The sequence below is a fragment of the Dendronephthya gigantea genome, unplaced genomic scaffold, assembly GCF_004324835.1.
Source record: "Dendronephthya gigantea isolate DGI-Jeju-01 unplaced genomic scaffold, DenGig_1.0 000005F, whole genome shotgun sequence".
NCBI lineage: Eukaryota > Metazoa > Cnidaria > Anthozoa > Malacalcyonacea > Nephtheidae > Dendronephthya > Dendronephthya gigantea.
The window spans coordinates 87,494-108,209 of NW_021163015.1; the positions used below are offsets into that span (position 1 = coordinate 87,494).

Below are 20,716 nucleotides of genomic sequence, written 5' to 3' on the forward strand. Positions count from 1 at the left end.
TACAATATAATTATATACTATAATTACTTGAATTAGATCCAGGTTTTTACAGATACACCGGTTTTTTAAAATGTTATAGGTTGATTAATATTATGTTACAAATTATATCCGATAAGTATCACGTATGGAATCAATTTACTTTTAAAATCAAGTTGTTGCCATTATCGCGTTGAATTCATCATCGGATTATTAAACCTGTAAACATTAACAAAGGAGTATCAGTTTATCTTTTATGTCATGAGCAGAAACCTCTTAATATGTTGTAAATGCGCTCGCTTTTCCCAATAGTAATATGTAAATGCGGCATGCGATTATTCGAGTACTCTACGAATATAGTCACTCCGACGAAAAATATTTAAATAAAAGTACCTTCAGATGATTCTTCGCCAAAGGAAACGTTCGTAATACTTGGCTAGCCCGTAGACAGTCGATCCAGTAAAAAAATTATACATAATGAGAATAAAAACTGCAAAATACAAACGTTTGCCAGAAATCGGTCACAATTTGCCAGAAATCGGTCATTTTCTGCCAGGCGCTTCCTCGAAAAAAAACAACCTCCCCAAGCACCCCCGCGCGCTCGCGTTCTTTCAGCTGAACTCTATAAAAGACCTGAATGCAACGTTATATATTTTAGTATTAAAGCGCCTGGGTACGAGGCTGGGAGTAATAAGACAAAACAACGTTTTCACTACGTTTTGCACATTCCCACGTTGTTTTAAACCCGCGCACGGGCCCGAATGCCACAGGCCACCCAGTTCAAACCGTTTCGCTTACAGCGTAAGATGATTTTAAGGTATTGAAATAAGTCTATATTAAATCAAACAAGCGCAAGATATTGTCAAGATGATTACATCACAGGATCATGTCATATGTATACTTATTTCAATACCTCAAAATCATCACTCGCTTCTTTGAATCTCGGTTAACCGAGCTTACTTGGTAACATTTTTCTGTGAGAAGAAAGACCTCCGAATTGTTTTTCAACCACATCTTTTGATGATTCAGGTACTACAAAACTGTATTCTAGTTAAAAATTTCAAACCTATTCATTTGGTTGGGTTTTATGATCCCGGATACTCGAGATTAATGATTCAATTGCTCTTGAGAGACATACTATGAGCTAAAATCAGACACAACTGATTGAAATTCTTTGTGTGGGAGAATGGGTCATGGGGGTGAAGTACTCCGGATTAGCATACTGTACTGTTGTACATCCCAAAAAACTCATTAAGGCCTTATGCTTTCCTCCTGTGGGGGTCTATAAGCCCCACTAGGAGAGACTGAATGCCCTATATGGGTGATAATCCCCAATAGAGCCCTCAATAGGTTGATGTTAGAAAGGTCGCGACCCCATCTAACATCAACCTGAACCACGAGGTCATAATCCCCTTGGCCAGTTCCTACGATTCAACTGAATATATGTACATTAAGGTAATTTGAGTCTATGGGCCTGAAGGTGATCATTGGGAGCACTTCAACCCCACATGACCATTTTATTTATTACTACCAAGCTGAAAATAAATACAACAAAATACAGGTGCATGTTTTACATATGAGATTTTAATGCGTCCTGAGGTACGGTAGCAGTGTCCTCCAATGTTCGCATTGTTTCTAAGATATCCGTGACGTAGGTGCTTCCGGTGTTCTCCTTCTTACCAGTGCGTATCCCGACTAAACGGTGTGGGTGGGTGGGTAAAAGTTTCTCAGCTTTGTAAACCTGTAGTGTGCCTCGTTTGAACTTTAGAACACAGTGACTTTCGGCAAGCATGCTTTATCTTTTGTGTTCATATTGCTGGTTTTTGATTGGTTAAATTCATGTCAAATTACGCAGGTAATATTCTGATTGGTTGTAGGAATTTTGTGTCATCTGCTGTGCACGTGCACCAAAGATGAATACGAAGTAACCTTTGATATTTCAGACCTAATATAAACCGGATGACCTTTCATCACCATCGGCCGCATATTTTAGTTGTGATAGCCTGAAGTTGCAATAAAATTGCCCTTGCCCTGCCACGCGCATTGCTCCATTAATTTAAATTTATATATGTTTTTATATATATTTTATATAAATAGGCTTTAAACCAGGCGTGACTTTCAGGTATTGAAATAAGTAAATAATATGATCTCTGGCATGCAGTCGCTTAAACCCCAGTTAATAGAATATACATGGTTTAGAGACTACATAAAAGTACAATAGAACTCATTAACTAGACATAGACATAGACATAAATACTTTATTATATAGCTCCCTAAAAGGGCTCTTCCGCTACAATTAACAAATACAATACAATATATCTAATATAATATATATATGGTTATAATCATCCTAACTAACTAGTTAAAAACAATTAACCCAATAAGTTCTTTCTGAGTTCATTTCGAAGTCTTTTCTTAAAGATTTTTGTGTTCTCAATTTCCTTAATATCGCGATGCAAATCGTTATATAGTTTTGCCCCTCTATAGGAAAACATTCTTTGCCCAGTAGCAAGCCTACATTTTGGCAAATTCAAGTCATTACAAAGTCTAGTTGATCTTTTATGTATAGCAGAACGAAGCATAAATTTATCGGATAAGTATGCTGGTACTCCGCCATGGAGGCATTTATGGACCATAACGGCATCATTTAAGAACAGCGTGTCTTTCACATTAAGCCATTTTAAAGACTGTATGCCCTCAGAAATATGATCATATTTCCTGAGCCCCAGGACAATCCTTGCAGCAAAATTCTGTGCTAACTGCAGCTTCTTGACATTTTGTTTTGATGTATTGCTCCATATAGTTGAGCAATTAAATAACTTACTGAAAACAAATACCTCCAGTAATAAAATATATGTTTTTCTATCTAGCAAATGTTTGATTCGATTAATTCTCGATAGTTTAAACATACAATTTGAAACTAATTCCTTAGTGTTTTCATTATAGGTAAGGTAAGAGTCAATACTAACGCCTAAGTCTCTAGCCACGGGAACAGGATTTACCACCTCCCCTAATATTTTAATTGGTGGTTTTGGTGGTAGGTTACGAATCAATTGCGGGAACCCGATCACTAAAACTTTCGTCTTTCCCGGATTTATCAGCAGTGAGTTTGCACAGCACCATTTCGATATCTCATTTAAATCTTTATTCAAATCAGATATAGCATTGCTAAGGTCACATGGTGGAAGAGCGATGAGGGTCTTTGTATCATCGACATAACCCATAGATTTGCAGTTACTAGGAACTGACAGGATCCCGTTTACGTATATTGTAAATAAAAGTGGTCCCAAAATGGAACCTTGTGGTACACCCACCAACAGAGGCAAAGACGTAGAAAGAGTATCTTGTATTTTCACGACCTGTGTACGCACAGATAAATAGCTTTCAAACCAGGCTATCGCCGAGTCACCTACGCCTGCTTTACGTAACTTGGACAACATCAGATCATGGCGAATACTATCAAACGCTTTGGACATGTCTAAGAGCACAACAATTGACACTTGTTTCATGTCCATATTCTTTAGAATTTCATCAGTAAAGTAGAGAAGTCCTGTTTCCGTGGAGTGCATTTTTCGATTTCCTGATTGAAATCGATTAATTATTCCGTTTGAATCTAAATATTCAGTAAATTGCATATGTGCTGATCTCTCAATAACTTTAGACATAATAGGCAGAAGTGAGATTGGACGTGTATTTGTCGGCTGATCAGGATCTCCAGATTTTATGCATGGTGTAACCTCCGCTCGTTTCCAGACTTGTGCAAACACGCATGATTCAAAGGAGTGATTTATTAAGTTTGTAATTACAGGAATCGTCGCGGGTAGACTGTCCTTTAAAATTCTGGCTGTTACTTTATCGTACCCAGGAGCTTTATTTGATGGTAAACTTTTAATAATCCTATTTACATCATCTTGGGTCACGGAATGAAAGGTGAATAGGTCGCAATTTACATCATAGATATTGCTATTTGTGTCTTGATAATCACTGACACTAGCTGTAAAACCCAATTTTTCAGCAATTTCATCAGCCATAATAGAAGCGTTTACTCCGACTGTTGCATAGTACTCATTAAATCTGCATGCTTGTGTTTTTGGGTCTTCAACTGTGACAAATGGTGGTTTTTGTCTTGGGAGGCAACGGTTTATAACTTTCCAAATTGAATTTGTATTTCCATGCATTGCTATTTTTTATTTCATTACAAACATGTTCCTTTTCTGCCAATCGGATTTCGCGCTTCACCTCTTGTCGAAAAAACTATGTCGGGGAACATTTATAAAAAATTTTTCCTTATTCGTCACGTGTCTATTGTATTTTGAACAAATAAACCAATATAAGGTCTGAATTAACATGTTGTTCAAGTCACGGTTGAGGAGCTAAGTCAAGCCATTGCTATTGGTTAGTTGGGTAAAAATACAATAGGTGTACATGTGACGGATAAGGAACCATTTTTTGCATAAACCTGCACAGTAACATAGATAATGAGTTGTCCAAACCATGTATTTTCTAATAACTGTGCTTAAACATCCCGAAATTAGAATGTTCTTGCAACTTGGTTTTTTAAAGACCACTTTTAATACCTCAAAGTTATTTTACAATTCTTTGAATATCGGATAACCGAGTTAATGTAAACAATTCTCAATTTTTCCATCCTTAGTAATTATTACTGACTTAGGTATTACTGTTATTATACCGTTATTATACCAATAGAGTATTTTTTTTCTACTAGAATGATAGTAAACAATCACAAATTGATTTGCGTGCATTATTCTGTTTACAATTAGAAAAATCAGCACACTGTATGTTCTTGGCAGTAAATATGTTTATGTCCCTGCTAAAGCTCGTCCTTTTCTTAGAACTGGTTTGGACGAATTTTCATCTCTGTCTTTTTCATAGAATAATAGTGCCAACTCCTCCATATTATTCCCCTGAAATCATTCTGACCTGCACCCAGGTATAAGCCATTGAGGTTAGAATAAAAACAGCTTTCGTACCACCAAGCACCTTTGAAGCTCGTAGCACAATTCTCATGACCTCGAGCATCATTGTCGCTATCCTTGGTAGTGAACTGCATTTGATTGTGATAATCAAGGGAATCACCTGCGTCACCTTTTTAGAAATACAATAGAACTTCTCAATGGAAAAAAAACAAACCAAAATTTAATATTATTCTTTAAATTTTGCGTGATGAAATGCAAAGTAGGGTAGTAGCGGTGAAGACATTGCCGTTAAATCGCATCGACGTAGGTTGAATTCCACGAGGCAAACCAAAATTAATTGCCTTTCCTGCAATTTTACCAGTTTGGTTTACTCCATCTCTAAACGGCTAATCTGCACGGTATCGATTGGATTGCGTTCATTTCCGCGTATGAAAACCTGCTTTTGTCAATCGGGGGGCTCTAAATCATCTCGAAGGTCTGTAATTTTATCAACCGCTTGGTCAATTTTCTGGTCATGCTGTTATTAGTGGTCAAAGCGTTTTGTCAAATTGCTAGACATATTCATATGAAATAGAGAATCTTTTTAAGCCATTCTTAGTTATCCTTCGTTTTATTAACAAATATAAAGTTCAACTTTAACAAATCGTAATGACAAAATGTGTAATAATCTCGCATTGTGCCCCAAAAGTAGCACAGAGAGAAATCCAAAATAATTAATTTTTATGGATCGCTAGTTGATTACCTCCTCGTTTTTTGCTCATGAAAATAATCAAACGAATTATTAAAAATAATTAAAATGCATAAAAATTAATATGGTGAATGCAAAAACTAGTGGTGGTGTTATTAGCTGTGAAAACCAGCGTATACCACCATGAAATATGATATTTAAAATCTTCCTATGCGTTATATAAACTGCGTGATTTATAGTTCTTAATTAAATGACTTGATATAGACAAATATTTTTGTTGAAATTAGCGTGATTCGTGTAATCACTGCATACCTGCTATTATGTACGAATAAATGAAAATGTCAAAATCTATCCCAGGGTTTGATTTACCTGAATAATTTCCAATCTTCAATCTGTATTTGTCTGATTCATCAGCCACACTAAACTTTCCATATTTAGCGTAACGTTCAGCGCCATTGAAATCCATCAAATCAACTCTTAGATCTTTTTGGCCAGATTTGGACAAACGATGTATTTTATCAAGGCCCAACCAGAACTCGCCGTTAATATCACCAAAGCCTGCTTTATAGTCTGACCATCCAAGGTAGAAATCTTGACTTCCATCTTGTCTTCTTTGGAACACGGTCCAGCCTCCACCGTCTGTGCTCATATTACATCTGACTTTGAACGATCCCTGGTTGTCAGGATTGATGGTATAAATACCATCTTCCCTCTCTCCTAATCCGTACAGATGGGCGCAGCTTCTAGCTAAAGAATTTGTAAAATATCAAAGAATAAGATCGACATGCGATATCCTCCTGGAAACTGACGTTGTTGGGAATTGAAACTATTTGACTGTTCCAGTCTTTAGAGAGAGTTGAATTTGCATGTATATGAATAGAAAATTCTTAGGCACACTGAGCAGCAGTGTACTTCAGCATATTTTATAAACGTAACAATCGGTTTACGAAGGAATCAGTAGAAAATCGCAAGACAGTTGGAATAAAAAGAACCGTCTAAGTTGTTATATAATTATTTTTATTGCAGAAAAAACACACGAAATTTTCAACAGAATCCAACCTTATGCATTTATACATTCAATCGTTGATTTCATAAGTATCATTTAAAAAATTAATGATTTTATGTTTTACGTGCGTGTACGAATGTAGAAAGAACGCGACAGCGGAAAGCAGCGCTTATTTGACGCTATGACGTCGTTCGTTAGACATGACGGTTCCAAACATGTATGGGCTGTTAGGGGTTAAAAGTCTGTGAATTAGTTTTAAATAAATAATAACGTATCATAATGTGTGTGTAAGAGGCTAAGGGGAGGAAGTGAGAGAAAGTTTTACTTCAATTGTCCTTCCTTGAGAATACCTGAAGTGTCATTTTTGCTCTTCTCGTCCTCGCTTCTTTCCTAAAAGGGAATGATTTTAGGGTCTGTTCACACGATCCAATTATTTTGTATCCAATTAACCTCTGACGTATGGAATATAGTGAGTAATTCATAAAGCAGAACTGCGTTAGCTAAAGTGCTTTGCTGCCCATATACAAGACAATTAACAGACTATAAAACATCCATCAGAAGGGAATATGATCCAACAAAATTCGATTTGTGTGAAGAGACCTTTTGAAATGATTGCATGAAGTGCGCTGGAGTACGTATGACGAGTAAAACATGAAAGTTTAGCTAAACGTTCGTCGTCTGGATGAGTTTTTTTTGCTGCCTAAGTTAAGGGTTTAATTTTACGACTTATCCGTTATATATTCTCTGCACACAAGCTCTTTATAAACAATAACTTTGCCAATATATACCGCTTTATTATCGTTCATTAGTATCCATTCCCCTTCTTCCGTTGTTTCAACGTGATTTCCCTTTCCAGTGATGTTGGTCAGTTGGCAGTTTACAACATTGATCTTGTCTCTGTAGTTGAATCCAACACATTTCGGTTCCTTTTGGCAGAGTTCGTAACATTCTATCGGGGGAATTCTATAGTTGACGGTATGATTTGACATGATTTCTTCTGGACGTAAAGACGGACCTCCTAAAAGTAGCAAAAATGGTAAGGAAAAGGAAATATTCACAGGAAAAAGTTCTCCAACACTTGGAATCCGATTCGTTTTAACTAAAAAAAGCAACCGAGATATTACCGTTTCTAATAGTAATAAAAATCCCGGAAGAACATTTCTGTGAAGAGATACGTGCAATTTTGATTATCAGTAAGATCAAGATTATTTCTTTAAACATGATTTCACGAGGTCGTCAACTAGCTGTGCTTTCTTCGACAAGCAGTCGCTGAAATTACGCTTACATGCAATCAACAAAGCAGGTATAAGTCAGCAGGTCTGGCCGTAATTATGCTAGTTATGAATATATTTATACTCTAATCATTTTAATGAGCAAGCGCATGTGTGCAGTAATAATTTCTGGTTTCATGTCTTGCGCGGAAAGAAAACAAAAGACGAAATCACGAACAAGTAGCAGGAGAAGGCCGCAACATTTTTGTCTTCTGAAAGCTGTAGCGTCCGCTGTGCATTACTGCAGTACACATGACGTGCGGAAAATTTTATTCTGTTGCTTTTATATATCAACGACTAGACGTTAAATATTTTATCATTTTTATTGCGATGTCATACTCGTTGAATAATGCACTTATCGACTAATGCACTTTAGACATTAAGCCCGCCGCAAACAAGAGCTATCAAGTGTGCTAACGATTTTGCGAGGCAGTTAGCTCAGCCTGAAAACCTTTAGTTAACAGCTACACGAGGTCTTTAGCTCAGCTGTGGGTGGCGGGTTTAAACTATATACCTGTTGTAACGCACATAACAATATCTGAAGCAAAAATATGGAACAAACCATTTTGATCTTAAATCCTCCTTTTCAACCGCCTTTCTCTGTAGTCCACATAATAGTCTCACTACACCACGTACTCCTACACTTTCAATAAAATAAAAACAAAGCTAATTTATTATTTCTCTCTTGCGATAAAGTAATCATAACTCATAAATACTTAATTGAGTAATTAAGCTTATAGCTGTTGGTAAAATATAGAAGATAGAAATAGTTTAGTTTGTAAAAAGCGAAGCGGAAAGTTATTTTGACTAAGATGAAACGGACAAAAAGCGTTCCTTTCCGCGAGGGATTTGCCAGTGGCTGTTATTGCGAGTCCTGCCTATGACGTTTCTCAAAATTAGGCTCGCAGGTATATTTCATTACTTCATGACAACCGAGAACAAGTTCCGTGCATTCTTTCATTCATCAATATGGACACAAGCAAATGATTTCTTACGTGTTTAAGCGCTGTCAAATCTTGCGCAATACGTATGTGTTTTCGAAGAGCGCTGGCTGATAGCAATCAGGCAAACTCTTAAGCCCGCCAAACACGAGAGCTATCAACTCAGCTAAATAAATACCTCACGAGGCTGTTAGTTCAGCAAGTTTCTCTCGTGTGCGGATAGTTTTCGTGAGGAATTCGTCTCGAGAGGCAAGGTTCTCTCGTGTGTGGACAAGCTGAGCTAACTGCCTCGCGAGGTCGTTAGCTCAGCTGATAGCTCTCATATGCGATGGGCTTTACTAGCATTTTAGACGCATATAAGCACAATTCACTGGCGAACCCTGTTATACATGACATGTCGACCATTGGAAAAACACCATTATCGTGCTTGTTTATGAACTATGCACATCATCAAATAACTTTCCAAGTTGGAAAGCGCCGTTTTAAACCCCTCTCAGTTTAATATAGACAGAGTAAAACGTCGTCCTGAATGGATAATCGGTACTTCTATGCATTAGCTTTTTGGTAATTATGATGTTAATAAATAGAGAGGCTAAGATACCCCGGTTTCGGTGTACGGGTACGGATAGCCTTATTTTGTTCAATGAATTTCCATCAGTGTTTCTCTCTTTTACGGGTATCTTAACCTCTCTATTATCATAATAAATCTAATAAAACATTAATGAACTCAAGCAAGTAAAGTTTTTGACAACACGTACGTTGACCGGAAGTAAAGTTTTTGTTTTTCACCAATCACAATCCTTGACCCAGTCTTTTGACATTGCTCATGCCGTTCGTGTTGTCTAAAACTTCACGTAAGCTCGACAAACGTTTATTTATTAGGCAAACGCTTTACACTGGTCGTAATCCGTCAAGACCAGTGTCTTAAAATGCCTAGTGATGTCACAAAAACGACCTACATTCATGGATTATACCGCTTTCCTAATTCTTACATGGAATCGCAGGCTTGTATCAAAATAGCTGTCATTTTAAGAGGGGGCTAAATATCAAATCACTCAGTGCATGATAGTATGAAATACGTCAATACGAGAATTCTGCATAGTGAAAACATTGAATTGTTTAACAAAATGCAGTTGTTGATAAGAACAAGTAAACTGCATTTCCCTTTTTTCTAACAAGCAATGCCAATGAGCCTAACGTCGATAACGCTGAATAAGATCGTGTGATTTATAAATAACTTTTTATTAATCGAGCGCGAGGTCTTTACCGAGATATATCGGTTCGAAGTCTTTTTGAACAGACCGAGCTCGAAGAGCGTAGTTTGTACAAAAAGATTGAGGCGGTTCTATACCCTCACGTGGTATACAAATCGATCAATAAAAACGTAAGTTTACAAATAATGAATATTAAATATATTTATTGAAAGCTCAGACATTAAAAATATCTACCGTCACAACTACAAAATTTCACCTGTTTTGATACATCCTCGTCCCAGCCCTGGGGATGAGGATGGTTTCGATAGTAACCCGGTACCCTAGCTGTTAACGGTGTCCAGGATTATTTGTACTCGGCTTAACCCTCCTGGTTAATGATGAGGTCACTATATAGGTTATTATTCTAAATACGATAGAATTTTCCGTTTATACGTGAACTTACTGTCACTAGTAAGTAATGTTATAACCACAGCTATAATATTAGCATAATAAAAAGGTTAAAAACTATCTATGATATTTATTGTTTTACAAAGAATCTTCGGGGGGGGGGGGGGTGAATAGTCTCGCTATGGCCTATGATCATAATATTCATCAATTGATGTTTTGAAATACGTTACTGAGGGGCTGTTTACATGCATGTGTCCGCTTAGCGAAGCGTAAGATGATTTCAAAGTATTGGAATAAGTCTATATTAAATCAAACAAGCGCAAGCTATTGTCAAGATGATTACATCACAGGATCATGTGATATGTATATATATACTTATTTCCATACCTCAAAATCATCACTCGCTTCTTTCAATCCCAGTTAAACGAGCTTATGTAAGCAGCCCCTTAGATTTCGTAGATGCCTGGTAACATTTTTGACTGTGAGAAAAAAGACCTCCGACTTGTTTTTCAAGCTCATCTTTTGAAGGTTCAGCTACTACAAAACTGTATTTTAGTCAAAAGTTTCAAACCTATTCATTTGGTTGGGTTTTATAATCCCGGATACTCGAGATTAAACCAGGCATGAAATGACTTTGAGGTATTGAAATAAGTAAATAACATGATCTCTGGCAGTCGCTTAAACTTCCCGAAATTAGGATGTTATTGCTTTTATAAGCACTGCTTACTCAAAGTTAACACAAGTATAAACAGGTCTGAATTTTTCCATCCTTACTCCTTAGTAACTATCACTGACTTAGGTCTGTTATTATACTGTTATTATACCAATTGAGTATTTTTTGCGACTAGAATGATAGTAAACAATCACAAATTGATTCGCATGCATTATTCTGTTTACAATTAGAAAAATCAACACACTCGATGTTCTTGCCAGTAAATATGTTTATGATGTCCCTGGTAAAGCTCGTCCTTTTCTTAGAACAGGTTTGGACGAATTTTCATCTCTGTCTCTTTCATAGAATAAGAGTGCCAGCTGCTCCATTTTATTCCGCTAAAACCAGACTGACCTGCACCCAGGTACAGGCCATTGAGGTTGGAATCAACACATTTCTTGTACCACCAACCACTTTTGTAGCTCGTAGCACAATTACCTTTCGAAACATCATTGTCACTTTCCTTGGTTGAGAACTGCATTTGGTTGTGAACAGCCAGCGAATCACCTGCATTACCTATTAAGAAATACAATAAAACTCCTCAATGGAAAAAAGTTTAAACCAAAAGGTAATATTATTTTTTTAAATCTTGCATGATGAAATGCAAAGTAGGGTAGTAGCGGTGAAGACATTGCCGTTAAATCGCATCGACGTAGGTTCAATTCGACGAGGCAAACCAAAATTGCCTGCCTTTCCTGCAATTTTGCCAGTTTGGTTTACTCGATCTCTAAACGGCTAATCTGCACGGTATCGATTGGATTGCGTTCATTCACGCGTATGAAAACCTGCTTCATTTGTCAATCTGGGGAGCTCTAAATCATCTTGAAGGTCTGTAATTTTATCAACCGCTCGGTAAATTTTCTGGCAATGCTGTTTTTAGTGGTCAAAGCGTTTTGTGAAATTGCTAGACATATTCATATGAAATAGGAAGTATTTTTAAGCCATTCTTAGTTATCCTTCGTTTTATTAACAAATATAAAGTTCAACTTTAACAAATCGTAATGACAAAATGTGTAATAATCTTGCATTTTGCCCCAACAGTACCACAGAGAGAGAATGCAAAATAATTAATTTTTATGAATCGCTTGATTACCTCCTCGTTTTTTGCTCACGAAAATAATAAAGAATTATTAAAAATAATTAAAATGCATAAAAATTAATATGGTCAACGCAAAAACTAGTGTTGGTGTTATTAGTTGTGAAAACCAGCGTACAACCATGAAATATGATGTTTAAAATCTTCCTATGCGTTATGTAAACTGCGTGTTTTATTGTTCTTACTTAACTTGATATAAACAAGTATTTTTGTTGAATTTAGCGAGATTTGTGCAATAGCTGCGCACCTAGGTGCTGGTATGTACGAACAAGTCAAAAGTCAAAATCTACCCCAGGCTTTGATTTACCTGAATAACTGGCAATATTCAATGTGTATTTGTTTGATTCATCAGCCATACTAAACGTTCCATATTTAGCGTAACGTTCAGCGCCATTGAAATCCATCAAATCAACTCTTAGAACATTTTGACCAGATTTGGACAAACGATGTATTTTATCGAGGCCCAACCAGAACTCCCCGTTAAGATCACCAAAGCCTGCTTTATAGTCTGACCATCCAAGGTAGAAATCTTGACTTCCATCTTGTCTTCTTTGGAACACGGTCCAGCCTCCTCTGTCTCTGTTCATGTCACAATAGACTCGGAACGATCCCAGGCCATCTGGATTGATCGTATAAACACCATCTTGTCTCATTCCGCATGCATAATAATGGGCGCAACTGGCTGCATGAGTTTGAATACAAGCTTCTAGAGAATCATGAAAAAGCACTCTATCAACCCGGTGTAATGATTTACGACGCACATATTCTATTTAATTATCATTTTACGGAACCTTTGTCTTCGAGATTCCGAGTCAGGTTATCCAAACGAGCCGTAAGTTTCGCAAAGGCGGAGTTAAGCTATAAACGACAAAAAGTTAATGATTAAAGCTTGTAGTACACTGGCCAAAGGAGGATCAACAAAATATAAATTTTATATAGCTTAGCATGTAATCTAGTCTATATTTGCTCGTATATTATGCCGTTAGAGGGACAGTTTATTTGAGAGCGTTATAACTAGTTTTGAGCAGTTCTTTTTGACCGCCAGTGTATGAAGGTGATTTTTTAGGTAGGTCCACTGGTGATTTGAAAGCAAACTAAACAACAATCTTCTAATATATATATATATATATATATATATATATATATATATATATATATATATATATATATATATATATATTACTGACAAGTTGTTTTGATTCTTTTCTCTTATTTGCCTATATTTGAATAATGTAACGGTTTCTTAAAAAAATTGTATTAATTATATAGAACCCATCCTTGTAAATAAGTTTACTCGGTGCTGTGAAGATGTTGTGAACAATACAACAAAGCGTTAGCCAAGTCATTGAAAGTCATTTACTAGGTTTTTAAAGTCAACCCTTGAGGAAATAAAAGAAGCCGAAGAGGTAAACGAAAATTGTGCCAATGTACATCGCCCCAGAATTGTGTCAATGTACAATGTACTCGCCCCCGCCGGCTCGTCCAATTTTGGCCAAATTTCTAAACATTACTCGTATCATAGGCAGCCCAAAAATGTTTTCGTTCTCGTGGTGCTCGTACTTGTATACGAGTCTACTCGATCTATTATTAAGTCGAGGTTGGCAAGTTTCTTTACTAAAATATACTACAACGTTTGCTACAGCCTGAATATCTTGAAAATAATACAAAAATTACATCGGTTTAAATCCCGGCAATTTTAAGGATGCTGAAGAAGCCAACGTCGATTTTAAGGATGCTGAAGAAGCAAATGTTTTGCGAGATTTTCGCAAAATTTTGTCGAAACTATCCTCGGGTCACCTACCCTGTGCCTTTGTCATCATCTTTTTGAATTTTGTAAAAAAATAGCTCATAGGCTCATTACGTAAGTAAATAATACTGCAAAACTTTCGGTACGTTAACCCGGGCCTTCATTGATATTGCACTGATGAAGGCCCGGGTTAACGGACCGAAAGCTTTGCAGTATTAAATACTTACGTGGTGTACCTATACAAGCTAAGTTACTTGTTTGATGTCACCATTCAAACGTGCAATATAACAAGAATACATCTCACCGACGTTTAAACCGATTTATAATTAATTTTGCAAGATATTGAAGTCGTAGCAAACGTTGTAGTATGTTTTATAGTCAGGGATCGCGGAGCGTTTTTCGTATCAGTGCTGGGGCTCGGAACCGCGCGTCTGTTAGGAGAGTCCGGGAAAATTTTGAAATATACATATAGGCCTCTGAAATGGCCACAAATGCCTCTCAATTTAAGGATGATTGGGAAATAGCGGACACTTTGTAAAGTTTCCAGCATGTTTCCGTCATATACAAATAATAAGCAATATAACCAAGCTTTGGTTATGAGTATATTATCAAATATTTTGATATGGATAACCACGCTGTTTTAATGGACAAATGCTTGTCGTATGTAAAGTTGCAAGCATGCCTCGTGGTCATGGAAACATTAAACGATATGACCATGCTTTGGTTATGATGTCAAAAATTTTGATATATGGATAACCATGCTGTTTTAATGGTCAAATGCTTGTTCTATGTAAAGTTTCCAGCATGTTTGGCGCTCATATACAAACATTAAACAATATAACCATGCTTTGGTTATGATGTCAAATATTTTGATGTGGATAACCGCGCAGGTTGAATGGTCTAATTCTGGCCCTGTGTAAAGTTTTATGCATGTTTGGTGCTTTCAAACATCTATATAAAGTTGCAAATTGCAAGCATCGAATGTGCCGAAAAACGATATACTCGACCATGGTCGAATACGCCAGAAAAACGGTACATGAATGGTATATTTGACCATGGTCGAATATACCGAAAAAAATATAACCATGCTTTGGTTGTGATGTCAAATATTTTGACATGGATAACCACGAAGTTTTAATGGTCAAATGCTTGTCCTTTTTGTCTCTTTTTTCCTTTATTTTGGCCAAATATATGTACTGAACATAACTAATTTCAATCCATTTGTAAACATGGCGGATTCATTTCGACTGATATTGTAGGAAATTAGAATACTCATTTGAGTTATTGGACACGGAAACTAAGGGGTCATGTGAGATATGCGCACACAGATCAGTCAGTTTTTAACGCAACCAGAGATTACAACAGTACCTTCAAAGCGAGGGAACAAGCTCAATATACCCAAACACGAATTTTTGAATAGAATTGTGTAATATGGGCGGGTGACTCCTTAGTTTCTGTGTCCAATAACTCATAGAATTACAATCAAACTTCAACTTACGGCAAGTCTCGTTTAATTTTAAATTCTATTTCGTCCTTGGACTACGTCACTAAGGAGTCATGTGAGATGTTCATAATCACGAGTGATAACAATAATTTACCACATAATTCAAACAACAAAATACCTTTATTTCAATTTAACTAGACTGCATAATTAACTTGTAAAAGCTTAGAATACGTAAAACGAAAGTCCTCTTCCAACCGTAATGGTTTGTTATAATATTTTTGAAAGGTTTGAGCGTTAGACGTATATTGTATCAATAGAAATAGATGTGTTAGTTGCCGGTCTTGTACTTTGACCACAAAAATAATTTATTCCGGCCAGTTTTAGAACTGTTTTCAGCCATCTCGAGATGGTGTCTGCATGTGCTCACTTCTTTATGTGGTTTTTTGAAACTAAGCAAGAACTGTCGGGAGTTTCCTCTTAAACTCCGCGTTCTTTCAATATACTCTGTTAGAAGCTTGAATGGGCAAAGCGTGGGATCTGGCTGATATGGTTTAACCATTAGGGGCGCAAGGTGTTTCCGGGTCTAGATGTTTTTAACTGTCTTTCAAAATGGAACGCATATTCCCCGTCCTCGCACGACATACTGTCAAGTGACAAGGCTTTAAGAGTTTGACACCTCTGTGCAGAGCAAGTATAAGAGCAAGAATCATGACCAGTTTTAGCGTCAACGTTTTGAGGGTTAAATTTCCGGTTGGCTGAAGAGTTCGTAGGTCTAATATTATTCGAATATCCCAAATATCATTGTGCCTTGGTAAGGATGGTCGACCTTCAAATACCCCTTTCAGGAAACGGCAAACCATCGGGTGTGTTCCAAAGTTGGTGTTATTTGATAAAATTATGTTAGAGGACAGAGCATGCACTAAACTTAAACAAGTTTGCGAGAAAATTTATTCCTTCTTCAACAGTGGGTGCAAAGAGATTGATATTCTGTTCACTACAATATTGTTTCCATTTTCCCGAGTATCCTTCATATTGTTCTCCCGTACCTGTTCTCCATGCTGCTTCAAGGACTTCTTTAGCTTTTGTCGAAAGGCCTCTGTTTTCAAACTGTTCCGTGATAAGTGACACACAAGTAGGACTAGTTTCTCGTGGAGAGGGTGTTTCTCCAATGGGTTGCTTGGGAGGTGCAATGTTGATGTTGTGCTGGGAAGTGTGATGGGTGACTGTATCAGCATTCGGATTGTCATTGGCCACCAAGATTGGGTTGGGCATTTGGGTATAAAGCTAGGCCCTCGGATTCTTCCTTTTGGATCTTTTGTAGGACCTTGCTAATTAAACAGAATGGTGGAAAAGCATAAAAATCATATTCAACCCATGAGTGGTGATAAGCGTTAACTGCTATTGCTTCAGAATCAGGAGTGAATGACATGTAGGGCTTAACTTGGTAATTGATACGCGATGCGAAAAGGTCAATGTTAGGCTTAAAATTAAGCTTTGCGCAAGCATAATTGTGAAACATGTCTTTGTCTAGGCACCACTCCGTGGTACGCCTAGTTTGTCGACACTCGTAGTCTGCGTCAACATTATCATTACCAGGAAAACGGGCAACTGTGATCCATACATCATTTGCAAAACACCATAAAGTTTTGATAAGACTGTTCGGGGTTGGTGAGTGGCTTTTTCCCATTTTATTTAAGGTAATTTGAACAGTAGTATTATGTACTAATGCTTTAACATGCTTTGTTGAGACCAGTTTTTTATGTGCTTTGAGGCTAAAAAATACTGCTAGCAACTCTAAATAATTGCCGGATATGATATTTGCTCTCTTCTCGAGTCCAAAGTGCTCCAGTTTTAAGATTATCAATTGCACATCCTCAGCCAATTTTTGAGGCATCAGTGCACATAGTCACATTTGGTTCTGGTTTATAGATCAGATTATTTGCTCTTTCTATATTATCTGTCCACCATTGCAGTTCGCCCTCTGTAATTCTAAAATGAAGGGGTCCATGCATAACCCCTGGGAAGGTAGAGATTAACAGATGATTATGGTGATGAAATATGTCCCTTGCGTGCTAGCATATTGGGGAAGCAAGTAAATTTATACAATACCTCATTCCAGCAGAATTTTAAGCTGGATGTCATTGAGCTGTGTTTGGAGGTTATCTCCAAACAAATACATTGTGATTGGCACATGTGAAGCACAGAGGCTACTATAATCTTTATGTAGATTTGGTTTGATAGCGTCGTGTCGACGCATAGAGAGGTCGCACATGGCGTGCCCTAATAATGCCTAACCGTCGGTATTCATCATAATAATCTGGGCAATATTTTGTGTGGTGGAATTATGTTTAGTTTTATTATCAAGCTTGTCCCATATTTCTGCATTGACGCGAGGGACAACAATTTTTTCACAATTCCCTGGTCGAGGCTATTTATCCATTTTTCCCTCCGTTTTGCGTCAATAAGCTTCGTTGACCATCTTTTGTTGACAATACCAGCAAGTTGCTGATTTATATTGCCTCCAACCTCCTCTTCTTGTTCCAAATCCTGAGAGATTTCTGTCAGCAGAGCGTCATGTTCGAGTCGAACATGTGTATCAATCATAACACCCTTATTTGCCGAGTCGGCATCGGGTTCATTGTTTCGAAGCAATCCCTCTGCATCACTAATGTTACCGTCCGTTTCTGTTATAGTTTGGAAGGCTAAACGTCGCTTTTTCTTTGGTCCACCATTTGTATCAGAGGTTTCGCTCGATTGTAGTCGCTTGATAGATTTTTCCATGTTGAGCATGGCTGTGGATATGGTCACCAATGTTTTTCCCAATCCAGATAACACTTTTGGCATCGATTCTACTTCCGACACTGCTGTTTCTTTCTCTTCCAGTAATGCCATTAACAATAACTTTATTAGCACCATAGAAAACATACATTATACAATTACAAAGAAGAATTCGACTAAATAGTGCAGGTTATCTGAAGTAACAATAACCATTTCCAATTCGTCGCCAGAAGACATAATATCAGTAAAATTTTCTGTCAATTTATTTCAATTTCTCCGCTTCGTTTGCATAAAACAACTGGCTCAAAAAACTACGCGGGCAACTGACTGCTCGATCTGCGTTCGCATATCTCACGTGACTCCTTAGTGACGTAGTTCAAGGACGAAATAGAATCATAATATTCATCAATTGATGTTTTAAAATACGTTACTGTGGGGCTGTTTACATGTGTTCGGTTAGCGAAGCGTACGATGATTTTAAGGTATTGAAATAAGTCTATATTAAATCAAACAAGCGCAAGGTATTGTCAAGATGATTACATCACAGGATCATGTGATATGTATACTTATTTCAACACCTCAAAATCATCACTCGCTTCTTTCAATCCCTGTTAACCAAATTTTGCATCCTTAGTAACTATCACTGACTTAGGTCTGTTATTATACCGTTATTATACCATGGAGTAAACAATCACAAATTGATTTGCATGCATTATTCCGTTTGCAATTAAAAAATCAACACACTCGATTTTCTTGGCATGCTTATATCTCTGCCAAAGCTCGTCCTTTTCTTAGAACTGGTTTGGACGAATTTTCATCTTTATCTTTTTCATAGAGTAAGAGTGCCACTGCTGCCAGTTTATTCCCCTGCCATCATTCTGAGCTGCATCCAGGTAAAGGCCATTCAGGTTGGAATCATAACAGCTCTTGTACCACCAAGCTCCTTTCTTGCTCGTAGCACAATTACTACCAGTAGCATCATTGTCACTATCCTTGGTAGAGAACTGCATTTGATTGTGATAATTAAGGGAATCACCTGCAGTACCTTTTAAGAAATACAATAAACTCCTCAATGGAAAAAAAATTTAAACCACAAGGTAATATTATTAATTTTTTTTAATTTTGCATGCTGAAAATGCAAAGTAGGACAGTAACGGGGAAGACATTGCGGTTAAATCGCATCGACGTAGGTCAAATTCATTCACGCGTATGAAAACCTGCTGCATTTGTCAATCTGGGGAGCTCTAAATCATCTTGAAGGTCTGTAATTTTATCAACCGCTCGGTCAATTTTCTGCCCATGCTGTTTTTAGTGGCCAAAGCGTTTTGTCAAATTGCTATACATATTCATATGAAATAGGGGATCTTTTTCATAAACAAATATAAAGTTCAAATTTAACAAATGACAAAAATGTGTAATAATCTCGTATTGTGCCCCAAAAGTACCACAGAGGCTTATTGATCTTATGGTATAGAATGCAAGATAATTAATTTTTATGAATCGCTTGATTACCTGCTCGTTTTTTGGTAACGAAAATAATTAAAACGAATTATTAAAAATAATCAAAATGCATAAAAATTAATATGGTGAATGCATAAACTGGTGGTGGTGTTATTAGCCGTGAAAACCAGCGTACAACCATGAAATAATTATGGTGTTTAAAATCTTCCTATGCATTATATAAACTGCGTGATTTATAGTTCTTACTTAACTTGATATAAACAAATATTTTTGTTGAATTTAGCGAGATTTGTGCAATGGCTGCGAACCTAGGTGCTATTATGTACGAATAAGTCGAAAAGTGAAAATCTATCCCAGGGTTTGATTTACCTGAATAACTGCCAATATTCAATCTGTATTTGTCTGATTCATCAGCCACACTAAACGTTCCATATTTAGCGTAACGTTCAGCGCCATTGAAATCCATCAAATCAACTCTTAGAACATTTTGACCAGATTTGGACAAACGATGTATTTTATCAAGGCCCAACCAGAACTCGCCGTTACGATCACCAAAGCCTGCTTTATAGTCTGACCATCCAAGGTAGAAATTTTGACTTCCATCTTGTCTTCTTTGGAATACCGTCCAGCCTCCCCTGTCTGTGCTCATATCACATCTGACTTGGAACGATCCTAGGCCATCAGGATCTATTGTGTAGACTCCGTCCATTCTTGCTCCGGCCCGATACAAACCAGCGCAACTCGCTGTCAAAATTAGCAAACGTTCTGCTGAGTTTTAGTTGGAGAATGCACTATAGCGTAGTTGCATATCTAATTTTTAGGGTGCGTTATAACAATTATTCGTTAGAACCTTTTGCTTCCACTCTCCGATTCAATTTATCCAAACGTGATGTAAGTTTAGCGACGGCAGCATTGACTTCAGTTAGAATCTAAAAAAAGAGAAAGTCAGAAATAAGGTATTTAAAGATTCAGACAATACACTAAAAAAGATATGTAGTTGCTTTCAAATATTATAACTATACCTACCTTTTCTTCTGCTATCATATTCCAGCTATTAT

General features: G+C 37.0%; 1 protein-coding gene across 1 annotated transcript; it reads right to left on the bottom strand.

The window, feature by feature from the left end:
• Positions 1-18,988: 18,988 nt before the first annotated feature.
• On the bottom strand, positions 18,989-20,367 carry LOC114515840 (ryncolin-1-like). The gene is made up of 2 exons (XM_028535165.1): positions 20,028-20,367; positions 18,989-19,242 (listed from the first exon to the last, which is right to left on the bottom strand). Exons 1-2 carry the CDS (start codon positions 20,365-20,367, stop codon positions 18,989-18,991), a joined length of 594 nt encoding a protein of 197 aa, XP_028390966.1.
• Positions 20,368-20,716: the final 349 nt, after the last annotated feature.

Bases quoted from the DNA above. Each gene is read 5' to 3' on its own strand.
- LOC114515840 (XM_028535165.1), bottom strand. From the start codon at position 20,367: ATGGACGGAGTCTACACAATAGATCCTGATGGCCTAGGATCGTTCCAA. The intron at 19,243-20,027 runs GTAAATCAAACC...ATTTCTTAAAAG, and splicing joins GAATATTGGCAGTTATTCAG to GTACTGCAGGTGATTCCCTT.